The sequence below is a fragment of the Lagopus leucura genome, unplaced genomic scaffold (assembly GCF_019238085.1).
Source record: "Lagopus leucura isolate 7727_CA_CO unplaced genomic scaffold, USGS_WTPT01 Super-Scaffold_100004, whole genome shotgun sequence".
Lineage (NCBI taxonomy): Eukaryota > Metazoa > Chordata > Aves > Galliformes > Phasianidae > Lagopus > Lagopus leucura.
In genome coordinates, this window is record NW_024962264.1 from 31,293,704 (window position 1) to 31,314,134 (window position 20,431).

Sequence of the window (20,431 nt, forward strand, 5' to 3'; positions counted from 1 at the left end):
TCTAAGTATGTACAAAGTCAGCCTTTCTATACACTACCAGAAAGAACGCTTGAAAGAGAATGAAAGAAGTGTATGCATAAAATTCACCCATCTAAAACATCTCTCACACAGAAATTGTAGCCTCAGTGTCTTAGCCTTTTCAGACACACAGTTTACTTCTCACCTGTAAGGTTTTTGTTTGTTTCTTCATGGCAAGCACTAAAGCCAGTTCATCTTTCCTGCTTTAATTGGTACTCTAGATTTAATGTAAGATCATGGTCACGGCTGCTTACTAGGTCAGTCCTCAATCCTCAAGTATTCAGCCCCTGAACAGTTTCCAATTCAATTTTCTCTCTTTCTCTTCTAGAATTGCATTGACCACACTTAGAAAACACTCTACCAGAGTAGCTGCAGCTTATTCTTATGTTCAGCCAGAAGGAACCTTGAAGAACATAGGAGACAAATGTTATGTGTACCATCTGCTGTCTAGACCTGGCTTCTGGAGTATGCAGTTTAATTACAGTTTTCCCAAAGGTCATCATTATAATTTGTTAATCAAAACAAAAGAAGATATTAAAATAACATATTTGGCAATGACCTATCACTATCACACAAAATAAAGCTATCCACAACATCCAGGGCTTTAATATAAAAAATAGAACTAATACAAATTTTAGGTACTAAACGTACCCCTGCTAGACGAGGAAAAAACTGCTGCCATGAACATATTAGAAGAATGCTGGACTCTAGCACACAAGCATTCCATTAGTCCATCTCCTAGACAACAATTACTGAAGTACAAACAGTATGGCTTTATGTGCAAAGAGGGATTATTCTGAGATTTGTATCAAGCAGACAATAAGTCCAACAGATGTTAGCTGAGTTATCTGACATTGTCAAAATCAAGTGCTAAGCATTTTTGGGAGATTAGGTAGAAAAGTGCACTTTGGAAAAATATGTTTTTCCCACCAGTTTTCAAGTATATCTTACTGTCTTCGGATGAGAAAAGTGCCCGTCACAAAGCGAGGCCCTTCACTGCTTCACTGAAGTTCGAGAGTAAACGTCTGAGTTGGTTTTGTAGCTCTATGTTGATTTCATCAGTTCTGCCTTAGTTTGTAAAGTTAAGGTGGGTGCACTGAACCATACTTTGTATGCCAAAAAAAAATTTCAAAAAAATATAAGAGCTTAAAAAGTATTTCAAGCAACTTCTTGGAAGAAAGTTCTTCACCTGTCATTTTTGAGTTGTGTGAAATGAAGAACACTTTCCTCATTCAGAAGATTACGTACATTATATCCATTTCCTATAAATAAAAACAGAAAAAGTTTTCTTTAGAAGCCAACAGTAATTTTTGAAGTCCTGTCCCGACTTCAACAACTGTATTTTTATTTTGTGTATTTTACCAGTTTTAAAGCTGTCTGTTGAATGAGCCCTGAAGCCAATTCAGGTAAACAAGCAGTGTTTGTAACACAACATCTAGATCAGTTCATCAACCGTGCCCATTGTAGGGTCACATTCCCTTCTTCCTCATGGGTACTTCCCCATTCTCTACTCAAACTTAACTCTCCCAACCATTCTCCTCAGTATTCCTTCCCAATACGGTAATTTAGTCTAATCCGTTCCCAACAAATTGATTTTTGAAGACATGCACTTACCTGCTGGAACATAGAAATAATCCCCTGAAGTCAGGTAATATGATGTCTTATGCAAGGTGATAATAATCTGGCCACGGATAACATAGAAAGCCTTAATAGAAAGCCAACAGATTCTAAGATTAGCAACATCTCCTTTACAAAAATTTAAGTTATCCAAGAAAAAGTAATGTTTTGTTCATAATTTGTAATGAAGTAGAACAATAAACTGAGCTGCAACTCCTTTCCTCCTCCCCATTGAAAATTAAGATGCACAACTTGAAAGGTGGCAGGGGGACAATTTTGATTTAATACTTCTATCTTGCTTGCAATCCATTCAGTAAGCAGACATGGACATGCATGATAAATGTGAAAGAAAGAAGAATAATGTGCATGTAAAATTACCTCTAGAAATTTCCTTTAGTTTTAACTGTTTAATTTCACAACTGTTACAGTTTGTATTTCCTATATATATATATATATAGTATATATATATGTATATATTATATATATATATATACACACTATATATAATATATATATATATACAATATTATATATATACATATATATCTCCATATATCCATATATATATATTGTGTGTGTGTATATATATATATATATATGCACATATATAATATATCTCCACATTTTAGGGGAAAAAATATGAAAAACCCATTAACTCCACATACTAATTCTAACTATTCTAATACTTTGGTCACAAAGATAATCAGAGGGCTGGAGCACATCTCCTGCAAAGACAGGCTGATGGAACTAGGTTTGTTCAGCCCAGAGAAGAGAAGGCTTCATGGAGACTTGATAGTGGCCATCCAGTATTTAAAAGGGAGCTTTTAAGCAGGATGGAAATCAACTTTTTGCAGATGTAGAGATAGGACAAGGGGGAATGGTTTTTAACTAAAAAAGGAAGGATTTAGAGTAGATGTCAGAATGGTGAAGCCTTAGCATAGGATGCCCAGAGAGGCTGTGAGCGCTCTACCCCTGGAGGTGCTCAAGGTCAGGTTGGATGAGATCCTGAGCACCTCACAATCCAGTGCCTGATTCAGTGGTTGATAATCCTGCCCTTGGCAGGAGGAGGTTGGAACAATGTGATCTTTGAGGTCCCTTCCAAGTCATCCTATGATCCTGTGATTTTCTGTTTACCTATAAGCCATTAAAGAAGCATGGAAAAAGTGTACTTACTATTGTATCCATGTGGACAAACTGGTGTCCCTTTTCTTTAAGAGGTTTCAAGATCAATTTACCAGCAGCAAAATCAGATGTATTCAAACTTTTATATACTTTTATTGATTCATCTTCGAAGAAACATGAGTGACTGCTTCCAGAGTTAACACACTCTGCAAGGAAAGCCATAAGATTAAATGCTATTATTAACACAGTCATGTTCTTAGTTCTGCCCCTTTTTAAACTACATATCCTATGTATTGTTTCAGTGCAGCAACCCCACCAGTCACACTTAATCATCAGCTGGAGAAAAAAAAAAAAAAATAAAAAATCAGGACATTTGACTTCCTCTTTTTCTGTCTCTCAAAATGTTATCTGGAAAAGCAATGAATATTTCAACAGCTCACCTTTTTATGCCTCAAAATGAATGAGCAGTCTTCTTCCTACAGCAGTCCATACCTAAAAACTTACTACATAATATAGAAAGGTCCTTGGTTATATCCCTTTATCTTACCTAGAAGAACTTCTTGATTTGTTACTGGATCCACTATGCTGGTTGGCTTAGAGGCATCAGCCAGGTGGATATCCAAACATTTCACTACCTCACTTCCTAAGGAGACAAAAAAAAAAAAAAAAAAAGTACAGGAGAGTAATCACTCCACAACTGAAATACTTATTTAATCACAATTTTGAATTTCAGACAAGTTATTGAATTTGCTGTATTAAGTGACTAAACAGATTAAAGCCCGCTTTCTTCTGATAAAAAATACATAACAGTTCTTTGAAGATATAATTTTCATCAGAATTATCTCCATCTGTGATTGGTAAAGGGACTCTAAATCAAAAAGAAATTCTCAGAGCAATGCCAATGATATTGCTTGTGCTATTAACAGTAGCATTTATTCAAAAGTAGCTGCATTTTAGGAGAAGAATCTTTTAGAAATAGAATATTAAGAAAGGATATAAAATACATGCTAACTTAGAAAAGCAAGTCTTTTCCTTTTACAACTGCTGATGGGCATCAAGAGACTTAAAAGAGAGAAAGTGCTCAAAAAGAACAACTACATGTTCACTTTTCCTTGTCTCAAGAGACACTATTTACAGGAATCTCATCCTAAGTTGTAAATCAGGGAATAATTTCTATCTTATAATGCATTTTTCCAGAGAAGACAATAGCCTAAGAGTTTATGACAATCATATACTTTTCAAAGGGAAAAGAGACTCTGGAGAATTTTTAAGACGAAACAAATATCCCAAAGGTCTCTTGGAGAGATAACTCTTGTAAGTAGGCGAGTTTAATTCCATAGTGCACAGGAAATCCCTCCAAGTGTAGTCAGAAAAAGGATGTCAAAGGCAAGCTATAGCACTTTATAGGCACTCATGTCTGCTCAAGCACTATGCAGAGACAATCAGGGCTAAGAGACTGAAAAAGTTTTGTTCAAAATAACACTTCTATAAAAGGAGACAGCAATAGGTGCAACTCTATAGCCCTAACCACGGAATTTTTATTGTATCATTAAAATTCAGGAATTTATTCTAGAAATTCAATTCAGCTAATGGGTCTCGTACACGTTACTCTTTTGTGAACACCCTTGAATTTTAAGTATCTCAGGAATAATGTCTGGTAATCAGATAACACATCACTTCTAGAGACAGCTCAAAGAAACATAAAGCAGCCAATATTTTTTGTAACATACAGTATGAACAGTCACTACCAGCTCAAGCTTCCACAAACTTGCAAATAAACTGAAAAGCTGCACTCAGATCAAAGGTTCAGATAAGTTAGAATCTTGTCTCCTCCAGTGGCCAAAAGCAGGCACACCTTTTACCTCCCAGAATACTGTAATGGAGCAATAGCTTCCACAGAATATCTTCCACTTCTATGTGTAGTTTGCTTTATTGAAGAGCTACTAACAGTTAAGTCTTCTATGAGTTTATCCTGTTCTTGCACTGAATGTACAAAAATATTTCTCTCCACAGTATTCTGTGTTAAGGAATACACAACAGGCAGTGAAAAAAGCTTATTTTCTGTGAAAAACTCACGTGGTGCTATCTTCCCTTTACACTTTTTAGCTCTTGTGATAAAAGAAAAAATGTTTATTTCCCTTCTCCATGCCACTTGTGGTTTTATAGGTTTATCTCACACCACTGCAGTGTTTCCAGGGCCAAGGAGCCTTCACTTATGTAGCTGCTTCTCGTACATAAATCCTTCCACGTCTTCAGAAAGCTTTTTCTGAACCTCCTCTAGCCCTACAACTTTCTTTATGTGGTAAAGAAACAAGTGCAGCAGAAACACGCAGCAGAAATTCGCACCACTATTCTCTGTTATCTCCCTTATTCTTTCTCCAGTGATCTGTTCATCCATGTTTTGTTTTGGAACTGTGTCAGGACGACCACAGTGTTCTCTCTCTCCATCCTTGTTAGCATTTATTTCCTCTACAATTTCACACAGAAACACAGCAGTAACAAACAAAAGCTCCAGTGTGTCCCCATACAGAAAGGCTCTTTTGCATCAAAATCTCTTCCAGAGAGAGAGCGTGCACAGAAAAAATTAATTAGGTTTCTGGACTCTGATCCTGCCTCCCTTCTGAGCACTACCTGTGCACTGCAAACAGTCTAGCAAAGCTTCCCATTCCTGGGCATTTAAGCATCGATTTATTGCCTACTTTTATCTATTTTGTGGACTGTTTGTAAATCTCTATTCACCTAGATCACGTGCTTGAATTTAACTCACATTCAGATGTGATATTACAGTTGGTAGCAACAAAACAACCAGAAGTTTTTATACCTTAATTATGCATTATAAAATGGAACACATGAGCATCATAAAGGAAGTACAGCTTATTTTCTTTCATCTCAGCTTTAAGGGCACCACAACACCTCAGGAGCAGTGATTTCTCTCTTCCTTCCCAAACCAGTGAAGTTTCAGACAGCACTGGTGCACTATAGTAAGAGGAATGCAATTTTTGCATCAGATCACTAACATATTCCATTACAAAAAGATCTTCAGTTAGAGAATCTGGAGCTGTCACAGGAGAAAAAACTTGGAGCAAAAGAAAATTCATTACAGAAGGGTTTTTCTGAAGTGTCAAAAGAAGAGGGATAAAGTCTGCATTTATACTTGTTCTAGCTCTTTTCTGCTTATGATGACTCTTCGGCTTATTCTTCATTTGAGGTTCTGCTTCTGCACCTGCTATTCCACTAATTAAAAGCCTTCCTGAAAGAAAAGAAAGTTGAGTGAAACTCAGTGACACATACTCATTATTTTAATTATTTTACAAGAACAAAGATTTGCACACTCTATGATCAATTTAGTCTGGTATATATTTCCTTGATGCTCAACTTTTTACATAGCTTTAGAAAGCCAGAACAAAAAGCTTCAGAACATCAAGTACCTGAGAGTGCAACACGCTTTTGAGATTTTAAAGAAAAGAGCACGATGGTAATATGTTCAAGGAACATTTCAGAAAGCCAGAACATGAGTTAAGTTTTAAGACAAAGTATGGACTTCAGGGACAAAAGGAAATACTATTTCCAAGCGGACTGATGAATCAGCAAAAGACCAAATTAGTCTGAGTACAAGATGTATTCCATCACCAAGGTATTTAATGCTGAGATCAGATAAAACATTATAGTATCTGCTCTAGAAAGCAGTGCCCACGCAATTAAAAATGCTCCCAAAAATGATCCAATAAGCAGCTCCTGCTGTCACAGAACGTCTAACAAACACACTAGTGCAAATCTTTTTTTTAAATTTGCTAAATTGTTAATGTAAGTTTATTTAACATCTTCTGCTTAAATTACTTCCAGCTTAAACAAGAGTGTTGGGAGAAAGACTAATCAGCTGAAGACTGAGTGATTGAAGAATAAGTGACTTCTTTAAAGTTCACAAACAGTAAGCATCTCAGGGCTTTGATAGCACAGGATCAAACCACAGATCTCCCTTTACTGCCCTATCAGGAACAAGGAGATGGGTATTTTGGAAACTTGTACCTGAAGGCTTCAATGTATAGGTCACTCGCTCTCCTCGCCAATATTCCAGAGGTTTAAGTCGTATCCTTTTTGTCCGACGAACATTAGGCGTGTTGGAAGGCAGCACTAATTTAAAGGATGAAATAATTTCTAAGTAATGTTCATACTTACAGTGAACTTATTTAATTAGAAATAACATTTAGAACGCATTAAGCAATCTGCTGTTATTCCATCTCAAGGCGTTGGCGCTTCCCAGCTGATATTTATACCACTTTGCTTTCACGACAAAAAAAGGGAATAAGGTATTGCCAGTAGCCTCCTTTTGCATTCATTATTACTTCACTCTGCATTTTGTTAAACAGTCACCATGCTAGCTTGACATTGGATTTCTTTCTACATACCTTAGTCAACCTCTGATATACAGACATTAGGAGCTCAGGAATACAGAGAAGCAAACATACTTTAATTGTGAAGACAAACTCCTCAAAAATGACTAAGAATCTTCCTCAAATTTGAAGGACTTCATCATCAAAAGTGAAAAGGTTTCACCTTTCTTATGGCAAGAGAAGAGTAACAGAGGGTGCCTGAGCTGCCTCTCTTCTCTCCCAAATTCTTAAGTTCCATCTCCAAGGTCTGGAAAAAGAACAGTACTCTCGCCAACAGAAAATCCCATGCATTTCCAAGACTCCTCAGATATTTATCTTCTGACTTAATAGAATCTCAACTTCAATTTTTCTAAGCTGCAATGTATGAATACAGTAAGAATTTTACATTTTGTAAGAAAAAAATAAAGGCTCCTTTAAGAGTTGAGAACAAATTAGTCAAGAATATTTAAATGCTAAAAATAAAAAATGGTAAATTAAAAACAACAACAGGCTTTGCCTATATTATTTTGTGCACAATATAGTTGTGTACCTTCAAAAACTATAATGGAGGAAATAACAAAAACAGATTAGCATGGGATTACAATCCACCACGTGCCCATTGTGCCATCCTCTCCCACAGGACCAATTCAGATATCACAAAAGGCAGCTTATCTGCACCCTCAGTTACACTGTGCAAGATTAATTGAAACCCTCTCACTGAACTGTAAGCAATGTGCTAACTCAAAAAGTTGAAAATGGGACAATTAAAATGGTGACTGTTGAACATAGACAAAAAAGTTTTCAGAAGTTAAAAAAAAAAACATAGAGTAGGGCTATGTAGTACTCCAAAGAGGAAGTAACAAGTCCTGTCTATAAACATGCACCATGCATTTTCCAGATTGCTTTCCAGATCTCATTCAACTTAAAATTATGATTTTGAGTACTCTACATTTGCATGAAGTGTTAAGGATGCTTAGTGAATTAACAAATTCACTCATTTGTGATTAGTGAACCATAGATTTCTAGGTGTTCTCCTGTGTTTCCTTCAGCAAAAATTTACATCAAGTTGGAAGTGTCTTTATATTTCTGCACTTACGTTAAGGTATTTTAAAATAATCTTACCTATTTTTTGCCTGCCTATCTCGTCTGACAGTAGATTTTTTATTTGACAATGCAGGTCTTCAGAATTATCTGAAAATACATTTAAAAAGCCATCACAATAGGCATTTATTTACTACTCGTGACTTTTATTCAATCCATCACCAAGACCCACAACTCCCAACGTTAATTTTCCCTCTGACATTTTTTCTTTAAAGATTCATGAAACCCAATGTAGATAAAATCAATATGTAATTTATGTATGCATTAAAAAGCATAAGCTTAAAATGTACAGGAAAACTATGCATTCAAGTAAATATTCCTCAGACATCTCTCTCTAAAAAAATCTCTCTAAAAAGTATTGTAACTACATGTACAATTTTACTGACTGAAGTGTGAGATCATTCAGCTTTATGCCCCCCAGTATAACTTCAAAATAAGCCTATTAGAAAAGCTATAAAACTAGGTCTGAAAAAAAAAACCACGACATGAACTAAACAACACTCTTAACTGGTTTAAAAGGAAGGAAAAGACTTTCTACCTCCAGGGTTCACACTCATTACAGCAGCACATTTAACTTGCGTAGAGCAACTTAACACAGAAAACCAAGATTTTTTTAGGTGAACAGGCCATACAGTGGGAAACTTAGCTCTACAGTGGCCTGAAGTGATTAAATACAGTATCCCTACATGACAATGCATGGAATTGGTTCAGACTTGTTCTGCTCACACAGAAGCAAAATTGCTTCTGAGAGGTTCTAGGCAATACCAGGCAAAGCATCCACAGGTAGGCCAGCAGTCATACACAGAGAGAAGAGTTGAAGGGGCTCTCTGGCTATGCAGCACTCCTTCTGAGGAAGCAGCCTAGGTGCAAGAGATACTCTCCCTTCAGCAGCTGGCCCTTGCATGAGCCCAGTGTGGCTCCAGCCTGGGTCCACCCCTTCTGGTCACCTGGGGAGCACAGGTGCAAACAGTGTGCCTGTGCCCCCTAGGCCAGCCACATCCCTTCACCAGGTGCTCACTCACCAGTTCAAGCTGTGACCTAATAGTTCCCTTACAAACCTGAGCCTACAAAATTTGCTCCGAGTATTGTGCAAGGACAACTGTATCCTGAAAGGCTTGATGCCAGACCACACAGTGCTTGTCCTTACACAGCTAAAACAGCATGAAGCTGGTTGGTATTGTACCATGTACTTGGGCAGAACTGCAATTACAGCCAATTCAACCTGCACTTCTTATTCTGAAGAAAAAGAGCTGAGGATACAAGAGAAATTAGTGTGCAATCACAGCCTAAGTAGCTCATACACACAATGCATGAAAATACCAACTTCAAATAGTACCTGAAGATTCATTATTCTCTTCACAATGCTTACTTGGCGAAGTATATTTCTCAGAATGTTCTAGAACAAGCCCGCTTCAAAAGAAAAGAATAAAGATACACCTGTTTCAATGTGTTCCATATCAAAGAAATGTTACAGCAACAACAAAAAACAGCAAAATCAAGTTTCTTTGAGAACATGCAGTCTTTTTTTCCATCCAAACACCTGTCTGCACTTGATTCAACACTGAAGCAAATGACCACTGTTAGAAAATCACAGGTCTTTTCATCAGTTGCTCCTCTACTGAGTTATGAGGCAGACAAGCTGTGCTCACATCTCTCTAACCAGGCCTTGTAAAATTCTGATGACATTTTCTCCTGCCTTCCAGAAGAAACAGACGTTCTCCTCTCCTCTGCAGCACTACAGAAGTAGTTTAGAGAAATGTTCTATATGCCGTAAGCAAAAGGACAGTAACAAAGTTTAGAATTTCAGCTGTATGAATCCTGTCATAAAACGATCCCCTGATATAACAATAATTATCATCCATATGCACCTCCACTAGAAAGATTCTCCAAGCATTACTCAGAACAAGATTGTTCTTTATAGACCTAGTATGTTCTTTATAGACCCAATCTTGCCTCCTGTAATCATGACTGCATCCCACTGCCACTACCATGCCAATAAAATTCAACAGGGGAAGAATACAGCTGTGTCCCACCTAATCCCAAAAAGATGCATTTCAATACTAGATCTTCACACTTACATTTTGCTGCATCAGTTTGTCCAACTGAAGTGTGCTCTAAGCTCACTTCAACTGAAGCGTTACAGTTTTCAGTAGAGTTATAGTAAAAGAATGTTACATTCACAATTTGCCTCTTCTATTTCATTAAAGAGCCCATTGCACAAAAGAGGAGGTATCTGCATGCCTACAAACACAAACAAGGGTTTGGAGTGCAGATAATGCAGGATACCTTACTCAGCAGGTGTGACATTACTGGCGGCTCCTTACTTAAGACAGAAAGTACAATTTAGAATCATAGAATGACTTAGGATGAAGAGGACATTAAAGACTGTCCAGTTCCGATTCCCACTGCCATGGACAGGGTTGCCAGCCACTACATCAGGCTGCCCACAGTGATCCCATGCAACCTGGCCCTGAATGCCTTCAGAGATGGAACATCCACAACCTTTCTGCACAACCTGCTCCAGCACCTCACCACCCTCTAAATAAAAAATTTCTTCCTAACATCTAACCAAGACCTCCACTCTTTCAGTTTAAAGCCATTCTCCCTTGTCCTGTCACCATCAGACCATGTAAAAAGTTGGTTCCCCTCCCACTTCTAAAGCTCTCTTCTGGTATCTTCTGGTACTGGAAGGCAGCAGTGAGGTCTCCCTGCAGCCTTCTCCAAGCTGAACAAGCCCAGCTCTCTCAATCTTTCTTTGTAGGAGAAGCGCTGCAGCCTGCTGATCATCTCCATGCCTCTCCTTTGGACTCACTCCAACAGCTCTGCATCCCTCTTCTACTGGTGGCCCCAGACCTGGACACAGTACTCCAGGTAAGGCCTTACATGGCTAAAGTAGAGGGGGACAATAACCTCCCTTGCCCTGCTGGCCTCCCCTCATTTGAGGCAGCCCAGGATACCTTGTGGGCTGCAAGAACACACTTCTTGTCTGCTTTTCATCCAACAAAGGCCTCTGGGTCCTTCTCAGCTGGTACACATATCTGGGATTGGCTCAACCCAAGTGCAACACCTTTTGGATCAGCTTACTATGTTAGCATGATAGCTACATGCCTCAGGCATCAGTTATGATCCATTTATACTGGCTGCTATACTGGAACACCACAGAGCACAGTAACTTGCACCAAAGAGCTGTGCTGTCTCAGTACAGAAGGAATGAGGTTAAATACAAGTTTTACAGACAACACAGGAAATTACCTTTCAGGACCCATAGCTTTCTCAGCTGCAGTGGAATGTCTAGAAAAGAAACAATTACCATGCTTACTGTAAGTCAACAATTTTACTTACTGCAGGGAACCATTTAAGAGAGTAAAAAAAAAGCAATGCAAAAACAAACATCCAAACCACCAAACACTGGATCTGCTACTCAATCTCCAAATCACACTTCAAAAACTCCAAGTTTCCTTAGGCACTTACAGACATTACCCTTGGCACCCATCGTTGATAACAGAATGGTGATTACACCACTTGGTTTCTCTATTAGCTATTTAACCACCTGAAACAGTCACTTATTTCAACACTGTAATTAATGCTCAAAATTTAACTGAACATACGAAGTATATACCAATATATGCTAGATTTTCTAAGGAATTGAAAATTGAATGAATAGCTTACTGCAGTCTCCCATGCCTGTTAATTTTTCTTTTTTCACTTGTTTTCACAGCTGATTGCTTGTGTTTTTTTCTTGCTACCTCCTGTGCAGAAGAGCTGTCAGAATCTGTTGTATTTTGAGGCTCAGTGTCCCCCATGATTGAGCAAGCTCTTTTATGGGCTCTGTGATGAATCTTTTTGAGCATCTTCCCTGAAGACGTAGCTGATGATCTTTTCTTTTCAGAATTCTTCTTATTGTCTACGAGATGCTGCAGTAACTCTGCAGCTTTTAAAGGAGTTTTGTTATTTACATCAGTAACTGTTTCCAAAGAGTGCAATACTTCCTCAGCTTTTTCAGACTTAGCCAACTTCTGAAGCACAGAAGTCTGTAATTCCTGATGCGGAGGTGAGGTAAACATTTCATTTGATTTTAAGGGCTCCCTTTCAAGTCCTTCTTCACCAGGTTCACTGTCAGAACTCTTCCATCTCTGTGGCTCAGGATTTTTATTACCATTTCTCTTTTCAGATTTTTTCAGCTTCTTCCTTTGGCTCTTCAACACCTTATCATTTGCAAGTTTTTGCTTAGTTTGTTTCTTGTGAACTGAACGCTGATAAGCTTTTAAAGCAGACTGCTGGTACTTGCAAGGAGTGAGATTCCTTTTTGGCGATAGCATCTGCTCTTGCTGATGCTCTGCTGAGGGCACTGGCAAATCTTCCCTTGCCATCACCCTTCTTATCTTTTGTTCTTCATCAGATGCTTCTGAGTCCAACCCAGATAGCATCAGCTGTTCAGCTTTTGGTTGATAGGACATCTTCTTTCTATGCTTGGAAGAGCCCTTAAGTTCATCTGGTTTCGATTTTCCTGGGAATATAAAAAACACATGGAAATGAATACTTTCTCCCCATAAAAACCCAAAGAAATAAGTTTACACCTAAACACAAAAGTAAATTTTAAAAAATCACCCAAACATTAAATATCACAAGAACTTATTTTCCCCTAACATTTGAAAGAAAGCTCTAATTCATATCTCCTAGCAGTAAAAGAGCAGAAATATTATGTTGTATGTGCTTCCAGTTTTCAGTGCTACCTGCTAGAAAATTCTTCCCAAATAATTCATAAAAACTGACCTCTTCATTTAAAGTACATATTTTAATATCCTTTCTAGTGATACAAGAGCAAAAGCTTGTGGGTACCTCTACCTATTTGTCAGCTTGTAGGAAAAGACAGAACATCTAACTTAATATTTTGGATTCCTAACAGAAGATAGAGCTGGGGGCAGGTGAATCTGTGTGGAAAAATACAGACCATGGCCTGAACAGGCAACTAGCCCGTGAGAAAGGACTGGTGTTAGTGTGGGAACACAAGTCAACTGCCTCCACCTTCTTTAAGTAGCTGCAACAAACTTGTTTGTGAGAAACTGCTTTGCAGCTGTAACTAAGTATCCTTGCTTTCAGTGAATGACTTTACTAATCCTGATACTCCATGTTTTACCCTACCTTTATATATAAGGCCACAGTACTCAGGGAGTCGCATGGACATCTTGCTGGCTAGCCATCACCAGTAACAAAGACTTGGCAGACGCTATCAGCCAGCCACCCCGATAACATCAGTAGTTCTTTATCGAACTGGTGAATATCAACTTGCTTCCACATACTTTTCTCAAGATTGGTAAACCTTAAACAGAAGAACTGGCACTTTCGCATTACATAATCCACAAGTAAAAAAATACAGGTTTGTTGCCTACATACACCCAAATGTAACTGTATACTGGAGTCCTAATTGAAACATCAATTAAGACTCCATCAATCTCTTTCATCTCCTTAATCTCCAGCTTCCAAACAGCCCCCATAAAAATACCCAGTAACATGACAAGGAAAGGCAAGTCTGAAGATGAGTTAGCTGACTTACCCACACGAGTACTGCTTCTCATTTGAGATTTAAGGACCTCTCCCCCACTGTCAGAAGAGACCGGATGGGATTCTGACGTTCTTTTTAAGTCACGTTGCCCTCCGACGCTCTTCATTTTCTGTTCACTATGTACTTCAGCCTGTACCTTCATGTTCTTGCATTTCTTATCTGCTGTCTTTTCCTTTTCAGAGGACTGAGATTTCAAAACAGGAGTCACGAAGCCATCTTTTTTTGACTTTCTGTTCTTGTGGGGTATTGAAAACCAAGACTTAAAAGACAGACAATCTGATTCATCAATTAAAAACTCACAATCGCTTTCTATTTCTACGTTTCGATCTTTGACAGGAGGAGGTGATGATGGTGCGATTGAGTCCGTATGCCTAAAGAAAGGAGGGACAAAGCACTCGCGTTATTTGGGAGAACAACATGAGTGTCAATCTTGAAAAATCAGCTGATAAAGCACATAAACATTCTACAGGACATTCCTAGACAAATGATTCTACAGCCCATCATCCATTGCTCTTAATTTTCCAAAATGATCACACCCCTGTTGTTTTCTTGCTTTGGTCCCAAAGGTGTGCCTTATTGTTTTTCAGGTGCTGAGTAGTCAGCTTCCTATCAAACCACACTAATTCACACTAACTCCTTCTCAAAGTCTCCTTAGATCACTGCCATGCTTCAGAACCATAAAAACTTTTCCTGAATCTTCCAATCTACCAATCAAAACATCTCAAGATCAATCTGAAGCATGTCTCCTTAGCCTCCATACAACTCAACCTGCAGATAAATGCAAATGAAGTTAAAAACTAAATCATTGTTAAATCCTACCTTCACAGAACATTCTAACTAGTTAAACCCTTTCCCAAAAGAATCCCAGGATTGGATTATTATTTTACAAGCAGACTGTTCCATGCTAAGCCTCAAAAGAAATCTCTTTTTGAGTGTTCCTGTCGTTACGGATGCTAAAAAGATTGAAGAGATGGACATCTTCTCCTTCCACCCAGGAGAAAGAGCAACACGTTCTGTACTTCGTATAACATCCTGATTTTCTTTCACAATTTGAGGTCCTTTCAAATTTTCATACTCCATGTGGCTCTTTACATTTTGGTTATCAAAATCTAAACTAGATTTGAGAAATAGCATTTAAGCATGATGGTATACTTAACGTGCAGTCAGTTTCATTTTGTGGATGGACAGATGCTCTCATTTTCTCCTGCTGACAGCATATCAGTTTTTACAAATAAACTTTTATTTGTTAATTTAATGGAACATGGGTAAGCAGTACTGCTTCCCAGTGTAGTAGAAAGCCAAATAATCCAAACCAATAATGCAACATGGGGTGAGACCATGACTCCTGATCAAAGTACAGCTCAACAAGGCAAATTCCTAATTTTAGGAGAATGTGCTTCACAACATGTCAGATTTCCTAGATCATTAGCGCATTCTCTTCCCAGTCTCACTTCATCATGTGTCACTGGGACTGCTGTCATTTCCTCCCTTCCATGACCTCCAGTAGAGGCTCAACCTGCTTAGAAAGCAGAATCGTGGCTGGGACAGTCAGCCACTATTGCAACTGGAATTGAAATTTTCTGAAAAGGAGATTGTGACTGCAACTGAAACTACCCTACTTTATATAAAATATTGATGTATTCAGAGCGAGGGCAAGGATGACTGCCTATCACTGCTTTAACAAAGCTTTTGTTATGTTAAGATCAATGCTTTCAATAGCATTCACTGAAAAAGCCCAGATTATCCATCTTAGAAACTTTCCCGTAAAAAAGGAGTTTAAATTCATTCTGGAAGTCTTAAGTACTGCACTTCTGGGACTTAACCCTCATCGCCAGAACATTTAATAAAAAACAATGATGCCTCCCTTCTGAATAAAGACAGACCTTTTTTTCATCCAATCTGGAATTATTTTTGTTCAGAACACAAACTCATCAACTGAAACCATTGTACTGACTTAACCCTTAGTCAAAAACAACATTCACCCCTACTTACGTTTGTACAGGAGAAGTCTTTGCTTCCTCCACAAGAAGAGGTGATCCCACGACTCCGTGATCATCCTCAGGATCTGATAACTTGGCAGGACTTTCACATGGTACTTCAACATCTTTGAATGTTAACACCTGTGTTTCTCCTCTTGGCACAGGACTGTCTGTTTTGACAGAACCAGCTATGCGACTGTTTCTTCCAGGCTCCGCGTAGAACACACATGGCTCCCCTGCCACAAGATTAAATAGGTTTGGTTGTACTCAAAAGCTCCTAAAACCCCAAAGAAGAGTTACCCAGAAAACCTTAACTCAAAAATAACACTACCAACCTTTGCTCCTGACTGCCTCCGCTGGCGTTGCAGGTAAGGACACTGTGGAATGACAGGCTCTATTTGTTGCCGCGTTAGTTAGCCCTGCAACTGGCTGACATTCAACGAAGAATGAGACATCAAAGAAAAATGTTTCACAAAGCCATGGTATTTTGACAGGAATAAGAACTTCTACAGAAAACAATATCGTTTCCTTACTTTAATCCTTACAAATTTAAAGCTCGGTTCTATTTCAACAGAACACTTCAGTTTTCTATTAAGACTTTCTAAAACTAACTGTATATTTCAAACAGGTAAAAGTACTGCGTACATGAACATCAATCTGCAGTTTCGAATAAACAGACTGCTATTCCACAGGCAATACGTTCTTTTCATTAAAACAAATTAATTTAAACCAACTAATTCACCCACAATTATGCAGGCTGAAGTTTTGCAAGAAAAACTTGAGATTATTCAGTATTCTAACATCAGACTGAAATAAACAAATGCCAATATAAATGCCGCCCATTTTGATGCCATTAACAGAATATCCTACTGGATAAACACTAGATCAAAGCATCAAAACTAGATAGAAAACTAGATTCCCATCATTCTTTTAGACAATAAACCAACAAGTCTGTCCACTCCTCCAAGCTACTAAGTTATTTTTTAGATACTGACTGCTTGTCAAGAGCTAACAAGTCCCTTTCATAGGAGAATTGTCTCTCAATGTTACCCTCTCCACCTGACAGCTAAGAGCTGTGTCCATACATCTGGTAAAGTGCCTGAAACCAACCCCAAAGGAGTCCATGACAGCCATACCCACCATCAATTATAAGATAGTGTGCTTCAGTATGAGAGCACAAGAAATGTAACTATCTCAGACAGAAAGTCGGAAAAAAATTCAGTAAAATCTGAAAAAAGGCCATTAAATAAATCTTGTGAGAGATTATTTACTGTCTCAGTACAACAAACTAAGGAAAATCATTACCAGCAAATATTACAGAACATTATAGCCTATACATTGATATTTTTGACATACAGAATTTATTCACTCAACGTTCATACTGAAATCAATCCTACACATCCAAATGTGCACCCAAGTGAAGCTGCACCCAGCACTACGCTGTGATAGCACCGCAATCAATCAGAATGGCTTAGGTGGAAGGGGATCTTAAAGATTGTGCAGTTCCAACTTTCCCTGCCAACATGGGCAGGGTTGCCAGCCACTACATCAGGCTGCTTGGGTTGCTATCCAATCTGCCCTTGATCGAGCACCTCTCTGGGCAGCCTGTTCCAGTGCCTCACCACCATATGAATCAAAAATTCCTTCCTAACATCTAAGTTAAATCTCCTCTCTTTTAGTTTAAAGCTGTTCCCCCTTGTCCTGTCACTATCAGATCACATAAAAGGTAGGTCCAACTTACCTTAGGGCTCTGTGTTGAAGTCCTCTCCTGGTTTCTGACAAGAGGAGTTGAGAAACAGGTTGCTTCTGGAGAGCTTACAATGACATCAGTATCATCACCTACAAAGAAAAAGCGATAAGGGATACTTGGAATCATACAGCTTAGACCCGGTTTCAAAGGGCTGCAAAGGGGGAACTGTTGAAGACTAGGAGAAATATTATCAACTTTATTTTTTTTTTTTTAAATGTCTATTTATTTATTACTACATACAGTACAAGAAAGAAACAATGCTCTAACCAGCAGATTAAGCACAACGCCAAATAAAAGCTCACATTCAAAACAATCCTGTATGTATTTCAGAACATTTTCACCAGGCTGTATATTGATCTTCTTTCTAGAAAGATGAAAAAAGACACATTTTAAAAATAAGAATACTAAATACACCTATTCCAGCAAGCAGTTTATTACTAGTTAATACTTTACACTGTGATTTCAGAAGACAAAAAGCTCTGTCATTAAACATATTGGGAATGAGGAAATAACCCCCAAAGAATAAAACATACAATTATTGCAATAGGCTTCAAGTAAAAGAGCTCTGGGAAGTGCATGGTGGGGATGGGCTGACAGTTGGACTGGGTGAGCTGAGAGGTCATTTCCAAACTTAATGATTCTATGAATAGAGACTCTGTTTTAAAATAAATAATTAAAAAAAAAAAATAATCGGTCCTGACGTAATTCTGCCTGCATGGTGATCCAGCCTCAGCAGACCCAGAAATAAGATGTGTAGTCTGCAGTCTATCCCTTCAGACAAGGAGTCATCCTTTGCTTCTCCTCCTACATTTACCTGCAGTTACTCTACACCTCTGTAAAAGCTCTGAAAGCAGGAACTGACTTAGGGCATCAAACTGCAAGCTAGAGAACAACTTCGATGCTTGGCTTCAAATCCCCCCCCCTCCCCTCGGACAAATAAAAATAGCAGAAGTAATCTAACAGCTGGCCCACGGAGATCAAAACTAAAATAAGAAGAAAAACACCACATGCTATTTTCCATAAATATTCATAATTATTAAACATCCATAAAAACAAGTAATTTGGCAGATCTGGTAAGCTCATGAAACACACATCCAGAAATAGATTCCAGTAACAAAAAGCTTGATGACTTCAGAAATGTCTCAAAAGCTCTTTGCAGCACTGCAAATACCCAAACTCATGTTCCACATTTACCAGTGAGGACCAAATACCTTAAGCTGGAATTCCATGTGGCCTCACTTTCTCTCCCTCCTGAAAGTCAGAGCACTTGCAGATGGCTGCAGCTGCACTCTGGTAGCTCAGTTGGGGTATCTTAACATTTATATACTCCATAGCCCACCACTGCCACAGAGAAACACTAAGGAAATCCTTTGCACTTTGGAGTGCAGAACAATTTGCCTCTCCCTCCACTAAGAAACGCAAGAAGGCTGGGAAACATCATTAAATCAGTTCAGATTATTAAGGTTGGAAAAGACCTCTAAGCTTATTCAGTCCAACCACCCATCAGCTCCACTCCTGCAAACCATGTCTTTAAGACACACCATTAGTTTTGCCATTACACTTAAAGATACCAACTTTTCCAACCAAATGTATCTACGATTAAAATCATAAAGGGAAATTACCCTCCTTGCCCACAGAATCTCGCTCGGTAGTATTGTTTTAAGTGATCCTGTTAAGAAATAAGAATCAGTTGTTACTAAGCATGCCGCTGACAAATGACAACAGCCTCCTGGTTGATGTGTAAACAAGTCTCAAAGATTCCTGGTTTACCCAAAGTCAGTACCAGCAAGTCTTAAAAGCAACAGACAAACCCCAGTCACATTTCTAAGCAGCTTTAGATGTTACTTACGGTAATCAAAAACCAAAGAAGCAACCAAAGTAATATTAATAAAGTAAGAAACATCCCACTGTCACCGTTCAGCGTACAGTTAACACAGCACGCAGAACCACTGTGTCTCTCAGGTAACCGACGAGATGCTGTCAGTTTGGAGACGCTTAGTGCAAAACCGCCTTCTTTCCTGTTCAGTCACAGAACTGAGTTCCTCGCAGCCCGCTCACATATAAAGGTCTTATCAAACGTAACCCCCGCGCTCCTCTGACAGGGCCGCAAGAGGAGGAACAGCTGCGGCACGCCCGGCGCCTCCAGCTAACCCTAGCCCACCCACGGAAGGCTTCGGCGCCGAGCGTGGGCCCCGCCGCGCAGCCCGAGAGGAGCGGGGCCGCTGCCACTGAGGAGTGGCACTGCGCTCCCACGGCCGCAACGCGCGGGGGGGGCGGAAGGGCCCACCCGTCCCTGACAGCGCGCTGAGGAGAAAAGTGCGTCCCAGCCCCGAGAGACGGCCCCGCTGCTCTTCCCTACCCCCTACCAACGCGCCCGGAGGCCGCCAGCCGCGCGGGCCGCGCTCCCCCCGCCCTCTCACCAAGCGCTCCGCCATCCCGGGCCGCCGCCGCCGCCGAAACGCTCCCGGCACCCATCCGCCCCCGGCCCCTCCCCTCAACTTCACCGCTTTCAAACCTCGGCGGCCCCGCCGCCTCGCTCGATTGGCCGGCGCCCGCCGCCCCGCCCCGCCGCCTCGCCCCATTGGCCGGCGTCCGCCTCGCGCCAACCGGGGCGGTTGCTTCGAGCGCGCGCGGCTCCTAAGTCCTGAGGGCCGTTGCTGCGCCTGCGCAGAAGCCACAGGGCGGCCTTCCTGCACTCCCCACCGCCTTTCTGTGGGGAGGGAATGGGGCGGTGCGCAAGATTTCCGTCATGGTCAACGAGAATTGGAACGTGCGGATGCACGCCTTTATCTGTCCTGCATCGTTCGGTGGCGAAGTGACATTCTGCCATTTAAACAAAACCACAAGTACAGCAATGTGCTCACTGACATGTAGCCAAAACCTGAGACACAGATCTGCCCCACTTGATCCC

General features: G+C 39.8%; 1 protein-coding gene across 1 annotated transcript in view; it reads right to left on the reverse strand.

Annotated features, from left to right (window-relative positions):
* The window catches only part of CENPC (centromere protein C), a 32,178-nt gene extending 12,188 nt beyond the window's left edge, over positions 1-19,990 (reverse strand). Inside the window, exons 1-17 of the mRNA XM_042870485.1 lie at positions 19,941-19,990; positions 19,143-19,189; positions 17,823-17,884; positions 17,512-17,609; positions 16,106-16,199; positions 15,784-16,006; positions 13,783-14,162; positions 11,898-12,735; positions 11,481-11,519; positions 9,565-9,638; positions 8,250-8,318; positions 6,784-6,888; positions 5,912-6,007; positions 3,305-3,400; positions 2,809-2,963; positions 1,633-1,723; positions 1,208-1,280 (exon numbers count right to left, since the gene is read on the reverse strand). Coding sequence (XP_042726419.1) covers positions 1,208-1,280; positions 1,633-1,723; positions 2,809-2,963; positions 3,305-3,400; positions 5,912-6,007; positions 6,784-6,888; positions 8,250-8,318; positions 9,565-9,638; positions 11,481-11,519; positions 11,898-12,735; positions 13,783-14,162; positions 15,784-16,006; positions 16,106-16,199; positions 17,512-17,609; positions 17,823-17,884; positions 19,143-19,189; positions 19,941-19,955 — 2,555 coding nt within the window. The 5' untranslated portion in view covers positions 19,956-19,990. The remainder of the gene's footprint in view (positions 1-1,207; positions 1,281-1,632; positions 1,724-2,808; positions 2,964-3,304; positions 3,401-5,911; positions 6,008-6,783; positions 6,889-8,249; positions 8,319-9,564; positions 9,639-11,480; positions 11,520-11,897; positions 12,736-13,782; positions 14,163-15,783; positions 16,007-16,105; positions 16,200-17,511; positions 17,610-17,822; positions 17,885-19,142; positions 19,190-19,940) is intronic.
* Positions 19,991-20,431: the final 441 nt, after the last annotated feature.